Source organism: Oncorhynchus mykiss, chromosome 6 (genome assembly GCF_057628025.1).
Source record: "Oncorhynchus mykiss isolate SJ-2025 chromosome 6, ASM5762802v1, whole genome shotgun sequence".
In the NCBI taxonomy this organism is placed as follows: domain Eukaryota; kingdom Metazoa; phylum Chordata; class Actinopteri; order Salmoniformes; family Salmonidae; genus Oncorhynchus; species Oncorhynchus mykiss.
The window spans coordinates 80,225,723-80,247,569 of NC_143027.1; the positions used below are offsets into that span (position 1 = coordinate 80,225,723).

Genomic DNA, 21,847 nt, shown 5'->3' on the forward strand with positions numbered 1-21,847 from the left:
TATATAGTGTTGTATATAGTGTTGTATATAGTGTTGTATATAGTGTTGTATAAAGTGTTGTATATAGTGTTGTATAAAGTGTTGTATATAGTGTTGTATATAGTGTTGTATATAGTGTTGTATATAGTGTTGTATATAGTGTTGTATATAGTGTTGTATATAGTGTTGTATATAGTGTTGTATATAGTGTTGTATAAAGTGTTGTATATAGTGTTGTATATAGTGTTGTATAAAGTGTTGTATAAAGTGTTGTATATAGTGTTGTATAAAGTGTTGTATATAGTGTTGTATATAGTGTTGTATATAGTGTTGTATATAGTGTTGTATATAGTGTTGTATATAGTGTTGTATATAGTGTTGTATATAGTGTTGTATATAGTGTTGTATAAAGTGTTGTATAAAGTGTTGTATATAGTGTTGTATATATTTTTTTCACATGGACTTAGAGCTTGATACCTCAGATGATGAAAAATGATGGATAGCTAATTCAAATAAATACCTTTATGAATTATGAAGCCTTTATGTGCTTTTTTCAATACATCAATGCTTTAAAAAATCACAAAATGTGACGTTATCTACCAAATAAGTTGTTTTCTGAAATTATTAAAAAGCTACTACTATTAAAAAGCTAACTACAAAAACACAATTCCTTACCCAATAGGCTAAACAGGTGTAATGAACACGTGTAAATATGTGCCCATAACAAGCATTCTAATCACCTGTAAATGCACACTGGACAGGTGTAATGCACAATGACAGTAAAACAGTCATTGAAATTGTTGAGGGGTGATGTCTTTCTGGTTTCATTCTACAAAATGTTCTTTAGGGTCGAGTCTGAAGCTGCTGTACAAACCCAAAAAGTAGAAGATGCAAAAACAAAACTTAAGAACAGGAAGCATAGAAATAGCATACATAGAATGGATCTACCACTTCTTAGACTTGCTTTCAAGTCGAAGGATAGAAAAGTGAGTTAAAGATCTATGTTAATTTGGTCAGGTTGCCCAAAAAGTTACATAGTGCCACTTTAATGTTCCACAAAAGTATCATAAAAATATTGAAATTATGCATATACTCTCTAATTTATCCTTCTTTACAATAAAGTAGTAAGTGTTCCACTTTGCCAATCAAGGTGTCCCAATTTGTCAGTATCGACTGAAAAAATGTGGTCTCAGGACAATGTGTTTGAAAAAGTCATCCATCCTGTATTTAATATTGATTCATTTTGTATAAGTTAATAATGGAGTTCTTAAGCTATTTAGAATGGTATCATGTTGAGGGTTAAGACATTGGGATGATTCTGTAAAGTGTTCGGAAAAGCAAATTACAGAAAGTGTCCCACTTTACCAATACTCACCCTATATCATTTACAGTTGAAGTCGGAAGTTTACATACACTTAGGTTGGAGTCATTAAAACTCGTTTTTCAACTACTCCACAAATTTCTTGTTAACAAACTATAGTTTTGGCAAGTCGGTTAGAACATCTAATTTGTGGTTGACACAAGTAATTTTTCCAACAAATGTTTACAGACAGATTATTTCACTTATAATTCACTGTATCACAATTCCAGTGGGTCAGAAATGTACATACACTATGTTGACTGTGCCTTTAAACAGCTTGGAAAATTCCAGAAAATTATGTCATGGTTTTAGAAGCTTCTGATAGGCCAATTCACATTATTTGAGTGTGACCTGTGGATATATTTCAAGGCCTACCTTCAAACTCAGTGCCACTTTGCTTGACATCATGGGAAAATCAAAAGAAATCAGCCAAGACCTCAGAAAAAAAATTGGTTGGTTCAAAATTGGTTGGTCTGGCTCATCCTTGGGAGCAATTTCCAAACGCCTGAAGGTACCACGTTCATCTGTACAAACAATAGTACGCAAGTATAAATACCATGGGACCATGCAGCCGTCATACCACTCAGGAAGGAGACACATTCTATCTTCTAGAGATGAACGTACTTTAGTGCGAAAAGTGCAAATCAATCCCAGAACAACAGCAAAGGACCTTGTGAAGATGCTGGAGGAAATGGGTACAAAGAATATCTCTATCCACAGTAAATAGATGATACTTCTGATGAAACAAAAGTAGAACTGTTTGGCCATAATGACCATCGTTTTGTTTGGAGGAAAAAGGGGGAGGCTTGCAAGCATAATAACACCATCCCAACTGTGAAGCATGGGAGTGGCAGCATCATGTTGTGGGGGTACTTTGCTGCAGGAGGGACTGGTGCACTTCACAAAATAGATGGCATCATGAGGGTGGAAAATTATGTGGATACATTGAAGCAACAAGACATCTCAAGACATCACTCAGGATGTTAAAGCTTGGTCACAAATGGGTCTTCCAAATGGACAATGACCCCAAGCTTACTTCCAAAGTTGTGGCAAAATGGCTTAAGGACAACAAAGTCAAGGTATTGGAGTGGCCATCACAAAGCACTGACCTCAATCTTATAGAAAATTTGTGGGCAAAACTGAAAAAGCGTGTGCGAGCAGGAAGGCCTACAAACCTGACTCAGTTACACCAGTTCTGTCAGGAGGAATGGGCCAAAATTCACCCAACTTATTGTGGGAAACTTGTGGAAGGCTACCCAAAACATTTGACCCAAGTTAAGCAATTTAAAGGCAATGCTACCAAATACTAATTGAGTGCACGGATGTAAACTTCTGATCCACTGGGAATGTGATGAAAGAAATAAAAGCTGAAATAAATCATTCTCTCTACCATTAATTTGACATTTCACATTCTTTAAATAAAGTGTTGATTCTAACTGACCTAAGACAGGGAATTTTTACTAGGATTAAATGTCAGGAATTGTGAAAAACTGAGTTTAAATGTATTTGGCTAAGGTGTAAACGTGTAAACTTCAGACTTCAACTGCACAATTAAATGTGGAGAGTGGAGGCTGTTATAGCAGCAAAGGGGGGACCAACTCCATATTCATTCCCATGATTTTGGTAGTGTATTTCATTTAAGACATTTTCAAAAAATTCTAAAAACATGTTTTCACTTTGTAATTATGGGGTATTGTGTGTAGATGGGTGAGAATTAGTTTTATTTAATCTATTTTGAATTCAGGCTGTAACACAACAAAATGGAATAAGTCACGGGTATGATTACTTTCTGAAGGCACAGGATAACCCACTAACAGACCTTATAACCAGAGAGGAAGAGGCGATAGATCATCTTTTTTGCCAAATAGCTAGATGCTACTTTATCACGTCATGCATGGTTTGTTTGTGGCCCTGGTAACAATAACTAATGGTAGCTAGCTGGAGTGATGTGTGCATCATTCTCCTCCTAAAATGCATTGCATGGTCAATCTGATGTCTGCATTGGCCTGCAGCATTTACGGTGATATGGTCTCTGCCATATGCGCTTCATGGAGCAGCGCAGAGCTGTTGTGAAGGAAGTTGTCAAGGAAGTGAGTGTGTATTTATACAGGACCTCCCGCCCTCACCTACCGTCAACCAATCATGTCAATGCAGAGCTATACAGAGCCCTGCATTGTTACATCATTTGGGAGGCACAATGCAGTGCAGAGCTCAATTTGGCCTCTGCATGCCTCTGGAGGCTCCGCAATTGCATCACACACATATGGAGCCTCTGACCACATTTTCGGATCAAGCATAAATTGTCTTTTACCCCCCATGTGTGTCTGTCCCAGGCCAGGTAGCTCCCTCATGCTCCTCTGTTGTGTAATGGAAGACTTGTAGCTTGGGGCTAATAACCAATGATATACATAAACTCTGGATTGCTGATGCTATGAATTGGCCATTAAGAGGCTTTGAAGCCACTGGTCGGCCATATTGTCATTACCCAGTAGGCACAGTCCTCCCTCCATAGCAGTGTTTCTCAACTCTGGTCCTCGTACACCGCCAACAGCACATATTTATGTTGTAGCCCTGGACAAAAGCATCTGATTCAATGTGTCAAGGTCTTGATGATTAGTTGAGTGGTAGAATCAGGTGTACTTGTCCAGGGGGCCATAACAAAAATATGTACTGTTGGGGGGTACTGGAGGACTGAAACACTGCTCCATAGGAATTCATGGATTTCTACAGTATTTCAGTTGAATGTTTCAAGGACAAAATGACATGTATTTAAGTATGATTTCTTTGTAATGGGGACACTATCGTTAGTAATCTCAAACATATACTATAAGGAAAATATTTGTATATATTTTTTTATGTTTGGCTCACATAATATAATTTAAAAGTATGCATTAAGGTGTCTAGAATATTCTAAATGTGGCAAAAATAAATGTAGACATTAATAAATCCCAAATATTTTTTACTACCGTGTTGGCGTGCCAAGATGGAGGTTCAGTGGCTTCAACACAGCGCCCCCTATCTGTCATCAAGTGTATATATAAATCATTGCCAATAACCAAGGACTGAACACAAGAAAGGTTGGCGTACCCAACTATTGTATTATTCTGCATTATGTTCTACATTTCTACATTTGAGAATAATGTAACCAACCTATTGACTTCTAATGTAATGTGTCTGACCGTCTTGATGGACACAAATTATGAGGAAAAATAAGAGTAACTCAACATTTTATTCCTTCTTCATAATACATTAATTAAAATATGACAGTTAAATATGATAAGGACTGAAGTCTTATAAAAGACAATGGTTAAAACACAGAAATAAATCAAGCATTTCTATATTGAAAATATACAGCACATAAGTTGATTTACATTTTCCTGTTCTGTTTGATAGATTTTCATCACAGTGTGTGTGTGTGTGTGTGTGTGTGTGTGTGTGTGTGTGTGTGTGTGTGTGTGTGTGTGTGTGTGTGTGTGTGTGTGTGTGTGTGCGTGCGTGTGCATTAAGGTAGTAAGTGATCCCTTCATTATTTCCCGAGACACTCAACTAGTAGCTACTTGTGTGGAATATACACATTATACAAAGTATTATACAGTATTTTTCAATGGATATCAAACTAATCTTATTTTTTTTAAATCAAGTTATCAACGCCGCTAGTAGCATTTGAATATATATATATATATCTTTTTATTTATATATTGATCACTTTTTGCATAGGTCATTTGTTTGCTATAATGTTCATTTCCTAGAACACCATCATATTTGTGTATACTAGCCTACATACACAGTGTACAAAACATTAAGGACACCTTAAGTTGCTCGCAGAACAGCCTCAATTAGCATTCCACAGGAATGCTGGCCCATGTTGACTCCAATGTTTTCCACAGTTGTGTCAAGTTGGCTGGATGTCCTTAGGGTGGTGGACCTTTCTTGATACACACGGGAAACTGTTGAGTGTGAAAAACCCAACAGCATTACAGTTCTTGACACAAACTGGTGCACCTGACACCTACTACCATACCATGTTCAAAGACACTTAAATCTTTTGTCTTGTCCAATCACCCTCTGAATGGCACACATGCACAATACATGTCTCAATTGTCACAAGGCTTAAAAATCCTTCTTTAACCTGTCTCCTCCCGTTCATCTATACTGATTGAAGTGGATTTAACAAGTGACATCAATAAGGGATCATAGCTTTCACCTGCTCAGTCTATGTCATGGAAAGAGCTGGTGTTCTTAATGTTTTGTGTACAGTGTGTATCATCTGTTGTTCCCCCAAAAGAAGAATTATACATATAGGCTAGCTGCAAGCAGCAATGACCTGGGCCCAAGCCTTTTGACTCTTCCTCAAATATTTTGCCCTTATTTAAGTCATCAAATTTAGCCACAACACCAACTCAGTGTTTAGGGATGTCTATCTGAAAGCAGCAGTGGTGGGATTTGAACCTGGGCCGCCATGGGTTGGCATGTACAAGACGAAGGGACTAGCCCATGCCGGCCTCAGGGTTGAGAACTATGGAGGAGTCTGTATGTATGAACTACAGGTTCTGGTCTTGACTCAATCTTTTGCTCTTAGACTAATCTCATAATATAGAATAATATCATTTATGCCATTTATCAGACACTTATATCTAAAGAAACTTACTGTCATGCTTGCCAAAAATGTTTTACATATGAATGGTCCCAGATATCAAACCCACTATCCTGGCATTGCAAGCACCATGCTCTACCAACTGTGCTACAGAGGACCACTATCTGGGTAGTGGACAAGTGCACATTTAAGGAAAAAGTATACCGTGTTGAGATGCATAGCCAGCAGGGGGCTCCAACTAGCCTGGGACCAGTCTGTTATCTAACATCCCAGTCCCACTGTGTCAAATACCAAAGATTTACCAGATGTATTGGGTCACCAATTTACACCATCCCTCCAAGTTTGGTCTCTATAGGTCGAACTATTTAAGCACTATAGCTCTCTTAAAATTGGAATAATAATAATAATATGTCAGAATAATAATATCCTTAACAAGAACACTAACTGTAAGTTGCTCTGGATAAGAGCATCTGTTACATGACTAATATATATAATAATACGAGTTTTCCGGCCCGATTCAGGGTTTGGACCCCTAATTATGCACCACATGTACAATTCCAACGGGGGGCAGCATAGGCATTGGCAGTGTAATTGACCCATCCCAGGCAGTGTAATTGACCCATCCCAGGCAGTGTCCGGTCCTTGTGCCCATATATCCCTGAGTCCATATGTCTGTGTTGTGTCATCACTATTTGGTCATGCTAGACAAGACGGAAGAGCCTCACTTTCTAACCTTTAACCTTTCCCATAACCTTATCTCTAACCATCACCTTTTCATTTAAACTGATAGCAACTAACTCCTGGATATTGATGAAAGTGCCTTGGTTGTCCCTTGTGGCCATCTAGTGACTGCTGAGAGGGTCGGTCTATGAGTAGAAGGTGAGGACGCTCTTGTGGTTGCCTCTGATCAACATGGTGGGAGGGAGGTTCTTGGTGAGGATGTCCAACCAGGCCATGTAGAGGTGGTCAGAGACTGAGCCTAGACGGGCGATGGGCATACTCCTGCAAAGAGGGAAGTACAGTATTAAACCTAAGTTATCTAAACAGTTGGCTATTAGCAGCAGGGTCACCACTATATGGCCGTGGGTGTCTCAGGGGGATTTCACACATGCGTCTAATACATAGTTGAAACAGGACAGATATAAGCACCAACCAAATGATTATTATTGTTGTTATTATTGTTAAATACCTCAGTTAGCTTCATAGTTTTGTGACGCATTGGACTATCATATTTATGTCTTTTTTACAGAGAGATTGATAGATGATGATATGGCTCTTGTTGGTGTCTCTTATAATTAGGGCCTAGAGTTTTTCCTGAACACATGGTGACCTGACCAGGAAAAACTCTACAGTATATTGTACTTACACTATGATGAGGTTGGCAGCTCGGGAGTTCTCCTGCAGTAGTTCATTCAGCCTGACCTGGAGGTTGGTCTGGAGGAGAGAGGACACAAAGTGGTGGTGGGCCACATGGTTGGTATGACAACCATGTAAGGCTTCAGTGAAAACACAGCTGTCTACTTCTGTTGCTACTGCATCATGGGACTGTTGGATTCTATTGTCCAGATGAATACATTACATTCTACTACAAGAAGATAGAGTTGAGCACAGTGCTTGACTTGGACTGAAAAAGGTTCCGGTACTCATTTTGGGTGCAGGGACTGTTTATATTTAGGTGCAGGAGTTCCACAATACTTTGGAGCTAATATTCTATAAGGGGAAAAGGAGCTCAAGCAATGGAACATTTGAGGTGCTGGTACTCAGCCCCGGTGAGCTGCCCAACTCAAGCACTGGTTGAGCATGTTCATTCATGTTGTACTGCAATGAGCACAGTATGTGGTTGTTAATCAGTAGAAGTTATTGGTCTCTGTGGTGAGCACTGTGCAGTGTTCTGGCTCTACAAGTCTCTATGGTGAGCAGTCACTGGTCTGTCTCTAGACTCCACCTTTTCCTCGAAGGTGTCCAGCTCGGCGTCAGAGATCTTCCAGGGGTTGTCTTTCCTCAGAGCCTCGGCCAGAGTGGTGCTCTTTGACCCCTCGTGAAGACGGAACGGCTCAATCATGTCCTCAAACATCTTCCAGCTGGGGGACGAACACAGACAGCAGTTAGCTGGGTTAATCAGGTATTATTCATTGATCCTATGACTTTATATTTTACCTGTGCATGTTATCATTCATCTTGGCACAGAATGAAATCGACTACTCTGACACCAGAGATGGAGCAGTTTGAAGCTGAGTTGTCTTTTCTTGTGTAAATACTGAATGAGACAAAGTTCTGCGTCTGTTTTATATGGTCATTAACTATCTCACTATAATAGAGCCTTTATCCATTTCCTGACTGGTGTTGCTTTCGGCTGACTGCTGATCACATCCCTGACGTGTGGTTGGTCAGCTGAGAGTGACCTCATGGCTACAGTACAGAATGTCTGGAATCTCTCCCACCACAGCATGTGAGCGACAGTGTGTGTGTGTGAGCAGTCACATCTCCCCAAGGTTGTGTGTGTGTGTGTGTGTGTGTGTGTGTGTGTGTGTGTGTGTGTGTGTGTGTTTATATTACCTGTTAGAGTTGGGGTTTTGGGTGATGTCGTCGATGACGTGGATGTCTGCATATTTGATCCTGAACTTCTCCAGCAGAGACTTCATCCTATAAACACAGACACACACAGAGGCACACACTGATCACCACTGCTATGAGCTGCGATATAACAGGTCTTATTTCCAAAGATGTGCTTGTTTAGCCAGTCTGTTTCTACTCTCTTGCCAACTCCTTATGGAATTGTAATGTGTGGCATGACCATGGCAGAAAAGGATTAGTGACAAGTACAAACAGATCTGGGACCAGGCTAGTGGTTGTTGATGATTAGACTGTATTATCTTCCTCTATTCATAAATGATTGAAATTGATTATACGTACTCATGCCTGTCCTGCTCGACACGTCCCGGCTGGCCAGCGATGAAGATCCTCATCTTGCAGTCTTTGAACTTCTTACGGGTTGTCAGGATGTAGGGCAGCAGTAGGGTTAGACCTGACACACAGACACACAGACAGAGATACAGGCAGAGAAAGAGAGAGCGTGAGGGAGGAAGGTAGGTAGCTATTTCAATCTATAAGCCTATTATGTGAAGATGTTGTGGTCTATAGTGAAGAGAGTGATATAGACATGCTGTGGTCTATAATGAAGAGAGTGATATAGACATTCTGTGGTCTATAATGAAGAGAGACTTAGACATGCTGTGGTCTATAATGAAGAGAGGGACATAGCCATGCTGTGGTCTATAGTGAAGAGTATGATATAGACATGCTGTGGTCTATAATGAAGAGAGTGATATAGCCATGCTGTGGTCTATAATGAAGAGAGTGATATAGACATGCTGTGGTCTATAATGAAGAGAGACTTAAAGACATGATGGGGTCTATAATGAAGAGAGTGATATAGACATGCTGTGGTCTATAATGAAGAGAGTGATATAGACATGCTGTGGTCTATAATGTTGGAGAGTGATATCGACATGCTGTGGTCTATAATGAAGAGAGTGATATACACATTCTGTGGTCTATAATGAAGAGAGTGATATAGACATGCTGTGGTCTATAATGAAGAGAGACTTATAGACATGCTGTGGTCTATAATGAAGAGAGGGATATAGCCATGCTGTGGTCTATAGTGAAGAGTATGATATAGACATGCTGTGGTCTATAATGAAGAGAGACTTATAGACATGCTGTGGTCTATAATGAAGAGTGATATAGACCTGCTGGGGTCTATAATGAAGAGTGATATAGACCTGCTGGGGTCTATAATGAAGAGTGATATAGACATGCTGGGGTCTATAATGAAGAGAGTGATATAGACATGCTTTGGTCTATAGTGAAGAGAGTGATATAGACATGCTTTGGTCTATAATGAAGAGTGATATAGCCATGTTGTGGTCTATAATGAAGAGAGTGACATAGACATGCTGTGGTCTATAATGAAGAGAGTGATATAGACATGCTGTGGTCTATAGTGAAGAGAGTGATATAGACATGCTGTGGTCTATAATGAAGAGTGATATAGACATGCTGTGGTCTATAATGAAGAGAGTGATATAGACATGCTGTGGTCTATAATGAAGAGAGTGACATAGACATGCTGTGGTCTATAATGAAGAGAGTGATATAGACATGCTGTGGTCTATAATGAAGAGTGATATAGACATGCTGTGGTCTATAAGGAAGAGAGTGATATAGACATGCTGTGGTCTATAGTGAAGAGAGTGATATAGACATGCTGTGGTCTATAGTGAAGAGAGTGATATAGACATGCTGGGGTCCATAATGAAGAGAGTGATATAGACATGTTGTGGTCTATAATGAAGAGAGTGATATAGACATGCTGTGGTCTATAGTGAAGAGAGTGATATAGACATGCTGTGGTCTATAATGTTGGAGAGTGATATAGATATGCTGGGGTCTATAATGAAGAGAGTGATATAGACATGCTGTGGTCTATAATGAAGAGAGTGATATAGACATGCTGTGGTCTATAATGTGTCACCGTTGTGTGATGTGTAAAGAGAGGTCGCCTACCTCCGTCATCAAACATCCACCAGACATCGATGGTTCCTTTGCCCTGTTTCCTCTGGAACTGAGTGCTGTTGGACACCAGCCTTTCATTCACTACCACTACCTGGGGAGACTGGGGGGTCGTCACTGATGCTGGGGGAGAGAAAAGAAAAGAGAACACATTAGTAATGTGTTTAATAATACAGTAATAGGCATTTACGACCAAGTATGCTCAGTTCCTATGATCATTCATCTCTCTCTGTGCCTCTCTCTCTGTATGTCTCTTATCTCTTCCCCTCTCTTTTTCCCCAAGGTTGGTGTGTGTGTGTGTGTGTGTGTGTGTGTGTGTGTGTGTGTGTGTGTGTGTGTGTGTGTGTGTGAGTGTGTGAGTGTGTGAGTGAGTGAGTGAGTGAGTGAGTGAGTGAGTGAGTGAGTGAGTGAGTGATCTGGTACCTCTGGAAGTGAGGCCTTGTGTAGATAAGTTCCGTGACTTCCTGAAGATGGATTTCCCCTTATTCTCCTCAGCCAGCTCTTCTTTCTCCAGATCCTTCTGCTCCTGGGCTTCTCTCTCCATCTCCTCTGGGGGGCGGTAGAGAGACACGTTACAACAGGGTTCTACTCATCATTACTTCATTAGTGTACATCGTAGCCATAGCAAAACGTTTTGCGATGGAAAACCAAAATGAAGTTTAGCTCGTCCCTCCCTGTTTCAGTCCATTTCCCCCTGGGTTGTCCCTAGTGAATACAACCCATCACATTAGACCACTGTGTCTCAAACCTCTCCTGGGTTGTCCCTAGTGAATATAACCCATCACATTAGACCACTGTGTCTCAAACCTCTCCTGGGTTGTCCCTAGTGAATACAACCCATCACATTAGACCACTGTGTCTCAAACCTCTCCTGGGTTGTCCCTAGTGAATACGACCCATCACATTAGACCACTGTGTCTCAAACCTCTCCTGGGATGTCCCTAGTGAATACGACCCATCACATTAGACCACTCTGTCTCAAACCTCTCCTGGGTTGTCCCTAGTGAATACAACCCATCACATTAGACCACTGTGTCTCAAACCTCTCCTGGGTTGTCCCTAGTGAATATGACCCATCACATTAGACCACTGTGTCTCAAACCTCTCCTGGGTTGTCCCTAGTGAATATGACCCATCACATTAGACCACTGTGTCTCAAACCTCTCCTGGGTTGTCCCTAGTGAATACAACCCATCACATTAGACCACTCTGTCTCAAACCTCTCCTGGGTTGTCCCTAGTGAATACGACCAATCACATTAGACCACTGTGTCTCAAACCTCTCCTGGGTTGTCCCTAGTGAATACGACCCATCACATTAGACCACTGTGTCTCAAACCTCTCCTGGGATGTCCCTAGTGAATACGACCCATCACATTAGACCACTGTGTCTCAAACCTCTCCTGGGTTGGCCCTAGTGAATACGACCCATCACATTAGACCACTGTGTCTCAAACCTCTCCTGGGTTGTCCCTAGTGAATACAACCCATCACATTAGACCACTGTGTCTCAAACCTCTCCTGGGTTGTCCCTAGTGAATACAACCCATCACATTAGACCACTGTGTCTCAAACCTCTCCTGGGTTGTCCCTAGTGAATACAACCCATCACATTAGACCACTGTGTCTCAAACCTCTCCTGGGTTGTCCCTAGTGAATACGACCCATCACATTAGACCACTGTGTCTCAAATCTCTCCTGGGTTGTCCCAAGTGAATACGACCCATCACATTAGACCACTGTGTCTCAAACCTCTACTGGGTTGTCCCTAGTGAATATGACCCATCACATTAGACCACTGTGTCTCAAACCTCTCCTGGGTTGTCCCTAGTGAATATGACCCATCACATTAGACCACTGTGTCTCAAACCTCTCCTGGGTTGTCCCTAGTGAATATGACCCATCACATTAGACCACTGTGTCTCAAACCTCTCCTGGGTTGTCCCTAGTGAATATGACCCATCACATTAGACCACTGTGTCTCAAACCTCTCCTGGGTTGTCCCTAGTGAATATGACCCATCACATTAGACCACTGTGTCTCAAACCTCTCCTGGGTTGTCCCTAGTGAATACGACCCATCACATTAGACCACTGTGTCTCAAACCTCTCCTGGGTTGTCGCTAGTGAATACGACCCATCACATTAGACCACTGTGTCTCAAACCTCTCCTGGGTTGTCCCTAGTGAATACGACCCATCACATTAGACCACTGTGTCTCAAACCTCTCCTGGGTTGTCGCTAGTGAATACAACCCATCACATTAGACCACTGTGTCTCAAACCTCTCCTGGGTTGTCCCTAGTGAATATGACCCATCACATTAGACCACTGTGTCTCAAACCTCTCCTGGGTTGTCCCTAGTGAATACGACCCATCACATTAGACCACTGTGTCTCAAACCTCTCCTGGGTTGTCCCTAGTGAATATGACCCATCACATTAGACCACTGTGTCTCAAACCTCTCCTGGGTTGTCCCTAGTGAATACAACCCATCACATTAGACCACTGTGTCTCAAACCTCTCCTGGGTTGTCCCTAGTGAATACGGCCAATCACATTAGACCACTGTGTCTCAAACCTCTCCTGGGTTGTCGCTAGTGAATACAACCCATCACATTAGACCACTGTGTCTCAAACCTCTCCTGGGTTGTCCCTAGTGAATACAACCCATCACATTGGACCACTGTGTCTCAAACCTCTCCTGGGTTGTCCCTAGTGAATACAACCCATCACATTAGACCACTGTGTCTCAAACCTCTCCTGGGTTGTCCCTAGTGAATACGACCCATCACATTAGACCACTGTGTCTCAAACCTCTCCTGGGTTGTCCCTAGTGAATACGACCCATCACATTAGACCACTGTGTCTCAAACCTCTCCTGGGTTGTCCCTAGTGAATACAACCCATCACATTAGACCACTGTGTCTCAAACCTCTCCTGGGTTGTCCCTAGTGAATACAACCCATCACATTAGACCACTGTGTCTCAAACCTCTCCTGGGGGACCACCACAGAGTTTCAAAAATATATATAATATAATTAGAATTAATTTAACCTTTATTTAACTAGGCAAGTCAGTTAAGAACAAATTCTTATTTATAATGATGGCCTACACCGGCAAAACCCAGATAATGCTGGGCCAATTGTGCGCCGCCCTAATGGAATCCCAATCACGGCCGGTTGTGATACAGCCTGGATTTGATCCCGGGTGTCTGTAATGACGCCTCAAGCACTGAGATGCAGTGCCTTAGACCGCTGCGCCACTTGGTAGCCTACATGTTTGTTCTAACCAAGCATTTCGCTACACTCGCATTAACATCTGCTAACCATGTGTATGTGACAAATAAATTTGATTTAACCCTGCACTAACACATCCATCAACTAATCTACTAATTCTCGAGCCCTGGAGTGGTTGAATAAGGTGTGTTAGTGCTGGGCTGGAACTAAAGCCAGCAAACCCTGTATCTCTCCAGGACAGGAGTAACTACTAGATTAGTGCATCTATGACTCCTGGGGAGTGTCTCAAATTGCACTCTATTGCCTATATAGTGCACTACTTCTGACTAGGGCCCATAGCCCTGCAGTGGCTCTGTTGGTAACAGTTTATTCAGTAGATGTTATTGCTAGGAGCTGATTAGATGTGACCTTCATCTACTGCCTCTGATCTATGGACCAAAGAGCTCTCCTTATCAACTCGATCAATGTTGTCAATGTTATCAATAGTCATTGTATGATTGGGGTTGTTATATGGAAACAGCCACACAACAAACCATGAGGAGATGACTTGTGGTGTTTTTCTGACAAAGTGGGTGTACTTTAACCAGTACTATATCTATACAACAGCTCTATTTACATCACAGGCCCCGAGGCTGGAGTATTCTGACTGCTTCTGTTTTATACATTGGTGTGTGTGTGTGTGTGTGTGTGTGTGTGTGTGTGTGTGTGTGTGTGTGTGTGTGTGTGTGTGTGTGTGTGTGTGTGTGTGTGTGTGTGTGTGTGTGTGTGTGTGTGTGTGTGTGTGTGTGTGTGTGTGTGTGTGTGTGTGTGTGTGTGTGTGTGTGTGTGTGTGTGTGTGTGTGTGTGTGTGTGCGTGCATGCATGCATGCATGCATGCGTGTGTGTGTGTGTGTGTGTACTCACCCTGAGCCTTTATGATGTGTGAGATGTCCAGTCCCTGGTTCATCCTTAGTACCACGGTTCCGTACTCAAAGTCAAATGCATCGCTAAAAACACACACCCGGCACAGAACATACACTTTAATAACACACAGTTAGCACTTATCTTGCTTATTTTGTGTGTGTGTGTGTACACTGAGTATACCAAACATTAGGAACACCTTCCTAACATTGAGTTGCACCCCCCTCCCCACTTTCCCCTCAGAACAGCCTCAATTCATCGGGGCATGGACTCTGCAAGGTGTGGAAAGCGTTCCACATGGATGGTGGCCCATGTCGACTCCAATGCTTCCCACAGTTGTGTCAAGTTGTCTGGATGTCCTTTGGTTGGTGGACCATTCTTGATACACATGGGAAACTGTTGAGTGTTACAGTTTTTTTCGATTGCTAAACGACAGTGGACACAACTGGAGTCTCATGTGCAAAACTCTAACTACAGTCTGCACAGCAGCAGTTCATGTGGACCAAATACTAGTTCGTTTTTCATTGCTTGAACACAGTTTTCAAAACTCTACACACTTATCCCATGACTTTAACCACAACCTGCACAACACTGTGGATTTACAGCACTTTGTTCAAATGCTAACACACTGCTGTCAAAACTGTGAACCACACATTCAAAACGGAATAGATTTCAGCCTTGTGCCTTTCAAACACTGCTGATTGCAATTTCAGCTGAAAGGCTAAGCAGGTGTCTTGTTTTAGACTTGTTAGTGAACACACACACATATTACAGTATATATAGGTAGAGCTCAGAAAGACTCATTTTGGAAATGGAACAAGGAAGATGGGTTCGTGGAGGGAGAAGGGTGGCAGGGAGAGGGCGGATGCGTGGAGGAAGACAAAGAAGACAAAGTGCTGTTATTTCAGATGAAATAAGGGCTACACTTATAGACCATGTCGTGAACCATGGTCTCTCATTGAGAGAGGCAGGGTTGAGGGTGCAACCCAATCTGCAAAGATCCACAGTGGCATCTGTAATGCGAATTTTCCATCATGCAAACAGGTGAGAGTTACATCCTTACAGTAAATGAAAACATTACAGGAATCTATTTTGTATTGCAATTATAGAATATTTACACAGATATATATTACAGTAAGTTTGACTGTAAAATATATTATTTTATAACAGGACCCATAGGCTGCCCCCAACAGGTGGAAGAGGAAAAATATTTTCAGATGCGCAGGAAAATGCTATTGTTGACATGGTTGTTGTCAACAATGCAATAAAACTGCGGGAGATTCAAGATAGAGTGCTGGCTGATAATGATATATTTGAAAATGTTAATTCTGTCAGCACAACAACTATTGCTTGAGTCTTAAAGAAACACCAAGTTACAATGAAACAGTTATACACTGTACCGTTCGAGAGAAACAGTGAACGGGTAAAAGAGCAAAGATACCAATATGTCCAGGTAAGACGTCTGAGGTTACGTACACAGCTATACAAAATATTTACAGTAAAAAAAAACACTAGCATTTCTACAGTAAAACTGTGCACTTACTGTTTTTCAGAGAGTAATGGAGGTGGAAGCACTGGAAAGACCACATTCATTTGTATTTATCGATGAAGCTGGATTTAACCTTGCCAAAACACGGCGCAGAGGAAGGAATGTTATAGGTCAAAGGGCCACTGTGGAGGTTCCAGGCCAAAGGGGGGGAAATATCACCATGTGTGCTGCAATGGCCAATGATGGTTTGCTTCTCAACACACCACTCATTGGCCCATACAACACAGAAAGGCTTATAGCTTTCCTAGAACAGCTCTATGCTCAGCTAGTGCCAGCAGAATAGGGGGAGCCAGTAAGAAACCCCCAAGTTTTTGTCATAGTTTGCGATAACGTTGCTTTTCACCACTCTGCAGCTGTCACAGATTGGTTTGCAGCACATCACAGATTTATGGTTTTGTACCTGCCTGCATATTCACCCTTCCTCAACCCAATAGAGGAGTTTTTCTCTGCCTGGAGGTGGAAAGTGTTTGGTCACCACCCACATGACCAAATGTCTCTTTTGGAAGCCATGCGTGCCGGATGTGAGGACACGAGTCCAGAGGACTGCCAGGGATGGATAAGGCACTCCAGAAGGTTCTTCCCCAGGTGCATGGCAAGAGAAAACATTAGATGTGATGTTGAAGAAAACCTGTGGTCTGATGCTAGAGAGAGGCAGGATTAGCCCCTCAATTATTTGTTCGAATTACAGTATGTACTTTTAGTTTCTACCTTTTCTTTCTCATTACTGTAATTCCGTAAATTACTACAGACTATGGAAGCAAACTGCTAATTTTCATTTACCTTAAAGAATTGTTATGTTCTAAAAAGTTTAATAAATCATGTGAAAGAATGTCACTTTTCTTTGAAGAAAATATTACTTTGTATGAAGTCACTGAAATTGTTCAAACTGTAAAGATGAAAAGTTTGTATTTTCTGTATTGGTGTTTGATGCTAGTGTTTTTACTCTCAGTGTGTTCTGAGTGACAGTGTGTGTTATCTCAGTGAGGGTTGTGCATAGTGTTTGGCTGCACTGAGCGTGTTTTGAGCCATGTGTTAAGAGTTGTGTTGCTTGGAATGAGTTTTGCAGGTGATGTGAACTGTTTAGCTCAGGTGACTGTTGGTAGTGCAGACTGTATTTAGAGTTTTGCACATGTGACTCCAGTTGTGCCCACTGTCGTTTAGCAATCGAAAAAAACTGTAAAAACCCAGCAGCATTGCAGTTCTTGACACAAACCAGTGCAGCTGGCACCTACCACCATACTCTGTTTAAAGGCACGTAAAAGCACGTTCTCACCCATTCTCCCTCTGAATGCCACACATATACAATCCATGTCTCAATTGTCTCAATGCTTAAAAATCCTTCATTAACCCGTCTCCTCCTCTTCATCGTCACTGATTGAAGTGGATTTAAAAGGTGACATCAATAAGAGATCATAGCTTTCACCTGGAATCAGCTGGTCAGTCTGTCATGGAAAGAGCAGGTGTTCCACTCAGTGTATGAGTGTGACTTACTGCAGTACTCCTACATAGCTCTGTACGCCGGCTGTGTCTGCTGTCCTCCAGTCCTTCTTGAAGCCCATCATCAGAATGTTGGGTTTCAGACGACCCAGACCTGATGCCTAGGACAGAGAATGACAACAGGTTATAACACACAGGCTGATCTTGAAAGACTTACACTACCTGCATTCAAGCAGACCTGGGACAAAAACATGGAAAAGACTTATAGTTTTCCTGCCTGGTACAATAAAACCAATGGAATCATCTCCAAACTGCAAACTTCACCAACCCTGCATGCTGGTCAACTTAAATCAAGGTCGCGTTTGGAAGTATTTGACATGATATGTATTTGACTCCAAGACCGCAAGACTTTCCAGCAAAAATAGTATTTTATTAATGAAAAGTACATTCCAAAACACAGAAGTTGAGAATAGCCTAGTAAACAATACTATAAAGTTCTTTCACAGCCTGATTAATTAACCTCCCTGATCTCTGAAGAGGTACACTGCCTTCGGAAATTATTCCGAACCCTCAACTTTTTCCACATTTTGTTACATTACAGCCTTATTCTAAAATTGATTAAATAAATAATGCTCCAGAGCCCTCAGGACCTCAGACTGTGGTGAAGGTTCACCTTCCAATAGGAAAAAGACCCTAAGCACACAGCCAAAACAATGCAGGAATGGCTTCGAGACAAGTCTCTGAATGTCCTTGAGTGGCCCAGCCAGAGCCCGGACTTGAACCCAATTGAACATCTCTGGAGAGATGTGAAAATAGCTGTGCAGCAACGCTCCCCATCCAACCTGACAGAGTTTGAGAGGATCTGCATAGAAGAATGGGAGAAACTCCCCTAATACAGATGTGCCAAGCTTGTAGCGTCATACCCAAGAAGACTCGATGCTGTAATCGCTGCCAAAGGTGCTTCAACAAAGTACTGAGTAAATATTACATTTACTTATCCAAATGTAATATTTCAGTTTATTTTAAATAAATTAGCAAACATTTCTAAAAACCTGTTTTGCTATGTCATTATTGGGTATTGTGTCTAGATTGACGAGGGGGAAAAATAATTTAATCCATTTTAGAATAAGGCTGTAACTTAACAAAATATAGAAATAGTCAAGGGGTCTGAATATTTTCTGAAGGCACTGTATTTGTCTGCAGGATCTCATTCACCATTGTGTTAATCACTGATGACTATAGTTCTGTTTAATCTGGCTTCTCTTTAAAGCTAGCACTCCTCTTGACCACCCACACCACGCTACACAGTCTTATCTCCGTTCCAATGTGATAAAGACAACCATAAATGGACCATAACTCTATCTTCTCCTCTTCCTACCTCATTAACTAAGACACCAGTTCTGTCTGGGCTGAGCTAGGCTGGACTGAAGGGAGGTAGAAATGCTGTGTAAAACTAGTCAAGACTGGACTACGCTGCTACGCTGCTGTACGCTGCTCAGCTCTGCTACGCTGCTGCTGCTACGCTGCTGTACGCTGCTCAGCTCTGCTACGCTGCTGCTACCATGCTACGCTGCTCTTGTTTCTTATGCTTTAGCACTCATCTCAGCTAGCATAGCCTGTTGAGGCTTACATGTGAAAATGAAGTAACTTTCATCCCAAAATGTTAGAAAACCAACCTAACCTGTCCTCTAGTCTAGTTAACTTTGAACCATGACATGGTGTTGTCATGGTAACAGTTGAATAGTCATATTATATAGAAAACAGTTTTAACCTCAAAGTAGAAGTTAAACATGATCAGGTAAAATATTGAATTTGGCGTTTACTACTATAGCCCATAAAAACGCATTGAATAACACATTTATAAATGGCAAAAAAAAAAAAAAAAAAAAATCCTAAGGAATAAGGTTTTGAATTGTCTGTCCTATATCTAGGAGATATTAGAAATATTCTAATTTTTTGGACACATATTTAACTCCATGCTTCTATCCATTTGTATGGGTTACCTTCAGACGAGGGTATGGGTTACCTTCAGACGAGTCCCGTAACACATGTGGGAGTCATAGAGCAAAACTGAGAACACCATCGTGTTTGTGAGAGTCTCCCGTTTCCATAGTTTGTAGGCTCTTCGGACCCTACAGACTTTTTCATGAGAAGACCGATTTTGGGGATGTCTCATGGTCTGACAAACACCGCTGTAGCTCGGCCACCTTCCACCACAGATGTGGAAGGGTGACAGGCCTGCGGTGGATTGAGATACAGCCCATGCAGAAACTCATCTCTAGCTTAAACTGATGGATTTTGATAGGGATTTCTTAATAATGTTGCTTAGATTGATATACATGTGTCAATAGACTATTAAGGATGAACCATTAGGCTTGATATCTCCATGAATTGATTCATTGTACTCATGTAAGAGGCAATAATAAAAGTAGTATAGAAAGCCTTCCTATCAAAGTGTGTGTGTGTGTGTGTGTATCTATTATAAATGAGGAATCCATGTGTAGGTTCCTGCAGCAGTCAATAACTACCACAGAGTATGTGTATCTATTAGAGGTCCAGGTAGTAGACGTGGAGGTGTACCTGCATGAGGTTCTCAGTTCCCTGTCTGAAGGAGTCACAGGCCACTGCAGCATAGAAGGCTTTTCTCTTCTTCTTATTCAGCCACATCTGGTTCTTCTCCATTCCAGCGTTCACATCTGTCAATGTCTCTGTTCTGGGGCCCTGGGGAGAGATAGGAGGGGATATTATATTATCTCATAGCGCTGTGTGTGAAGGAGGAATTGAAGGATGAAGAACTCTTACCACAAAGACTTCACATGTGAGACAGAGTCCGTAGTTCTTAGTGAAACAATGAGCCAGGTCCAGGAGTGCCGGTCTGTTCTTAGGTGCTCCTGTCAGCACCATACACTGAGGTCTGAGGAGGGGGGATAACAGTCAGTTATCTAAATCACATTAGTCTTCTTAACATTCTACACGTTCAGGTTAGAATGCAGAGCAGTATTGTACCAGTCCCCTTCTTTTAATTTCACCTCTAACCATGAACAGAGCAGGTTTTCCTCCACTCGCCATCCAACAGCATAGTAAGATGTGTAATACCAGTGGCTTCTGTTGGCTCTTACCTGAAGTTCTTAACATGGTCCTCTACTCCGGTCAGTGACAGAGCGTTGTTGACCGCGCTGACAAACGTCACGGCCTGAGTGGACGAGCCCCAGTTCACATCTGAGGACAACAGAACACACTGATGGTAACACTGAACTTAGAGATGCTACGTATGTCATATGTAGTAGCTATGTACATCTTATGTCATCCCTATGTACTCATTCCTTTATCATAGTATTACTTTTGGCCAGCCCAGGCTTCCCATGTGGTAATGTATACTGGTTCTTTGTGTGTGACTGGTTCATATGTATTCTAATGTCAGCTTGATGCAAATCAATGTCTGTGTCTCACTTGGCTTCTTGACAGTGACGTAGACATATAGGAAGATCTCGATTGCGTAGGTGAGGAGAGCAGCCCACCAGTTGATGACAAACATCACACCACAGCAGAGCACCGCTCCAAACAGAGACAACCACATGTTGTAGTACCTGTACGCTGGCCTCCAGCCTACACAGGGGGGAGAGATCACAGGAGACAACAGTTAGAAAGTTAGAGAGAGAGAGAGAGAGAGAGTTAGAGAGAGAGAGCTAAAAAGAGAGAGAGAGAGAGTTAAAGAGAGAGAGAGCTAAAGAGAGAGAGAGAGAGAGAGAGAGAGAGCTAAAGAGAGAGAGAGAGAGAGTTAGAGAGAGAGAGAGTTAGAGAGAGAGAGAGAGAGAGTTAGAGAGAGAGAGAGTTAGAGAGAGAGAGGGAGAGAGTTAGCGAGAGAGAGTTAGAGAGAGAGAGAGTTAGAGAGAGCTAAAGAGAGAGAGAGGGAGAGAGAGAGAGAGTTAGAGAGAGTTAGAGAGAGTACCTGGTGACTTAGCGTATGAAGCGTGGAAGCAGGAGAAGTTGATGAGGGCGTACGATGCCAGGAAGAAGTTGGAGATGATGGGCGCAATGACGTTCAGATCGGCTACACACACACACACACACACACACACACACAGAGAGAGAGAGAGTCACACACACAAACACAGAGAGAGACACACACAACAGAGATTCATTTGAGTTGTTTGTGACATTACCAATATTAAACTAATTGGCGACTGTGGTTTATCTTAAATGTGTGTAGTGACCTCA

At 41.9% G+C, this 21,847-nt stretch overlaps 1 protein-coding gene across 1 annotated transcript in view; it reads right to left on the reverse strand.

The window, feature by feature from the left end:
- Nucleotides 1-4,549: 4,549 nt before the first annotated feature.
- Nucleotides 4,550-21,847, reverse strand: part of LOC149983112 (solute carrier family 12 member 1-like) — a 40,049-nt gene continuing 22,751 nt past the window's right edge. Inside the window, exons 13-26 of the mRNA XM_090239014.1 lie at nucleotides 21,579-21,680; nucleotides 21,080-21,235; nucleotides 20,749-20,848; nucleotides 20,432-20,543; nucleotides 20,210-20,350; nucleotides 17,684-17,790; nucleotides 14,647-14,729; nucleotides 10,932-11,057; nucleotides 10,503-10,631; nucleotides 8,847-8,958; nucleotides 8,490-8,576; nucleotides 7,879-8,014; nucleotides 7,300-7,367; nucleotides 4,550-6,935 (exon numbers count right to left, since the gene is read on the reverse strand). Coding sequence (XP_090095140.1) covers nucleotides 6,800-6,935; nucleotides 7,300-7,367; nucleotides 7,879-8,014; nucleotides 8,490-8,576; nucleotides 8,847-8,958; nucleotides 10,503-10,631; nucleotides 10,932-11,057; nucleotides 14,647-14,729; nucleotides 17,684-17,790; nucleotides 20,210-20,350; nucleotides 20,432-20,543; nucleotides 20,749-20,848; nucleotides 21,080-21,235; nucleotides 21,579-21,680 — 1,595 coding nt within the window. The 3' untranslated portion in view covers nucleotides 4,550-6,799. The remainder of the gene's footprint in view (nucleotides 6,936-7,299; nucleotides 7,368-7,878; nucleotides 8,015-8,489; nucleotides 8,577-8,846; nucleotides 8,959-10,502; nucleotides 10,632-10,931; nucleotides 11,058-14,646; nucleotides 14,730-17,683; nucleotides 17,791-20,209; nucleotides 20,351-20,431; nucleotides 20,544-20,748; nucleotides 20,849-21,079; nucleotides 21,236-21,578; nucleotides 21,681-21,847) is intronic.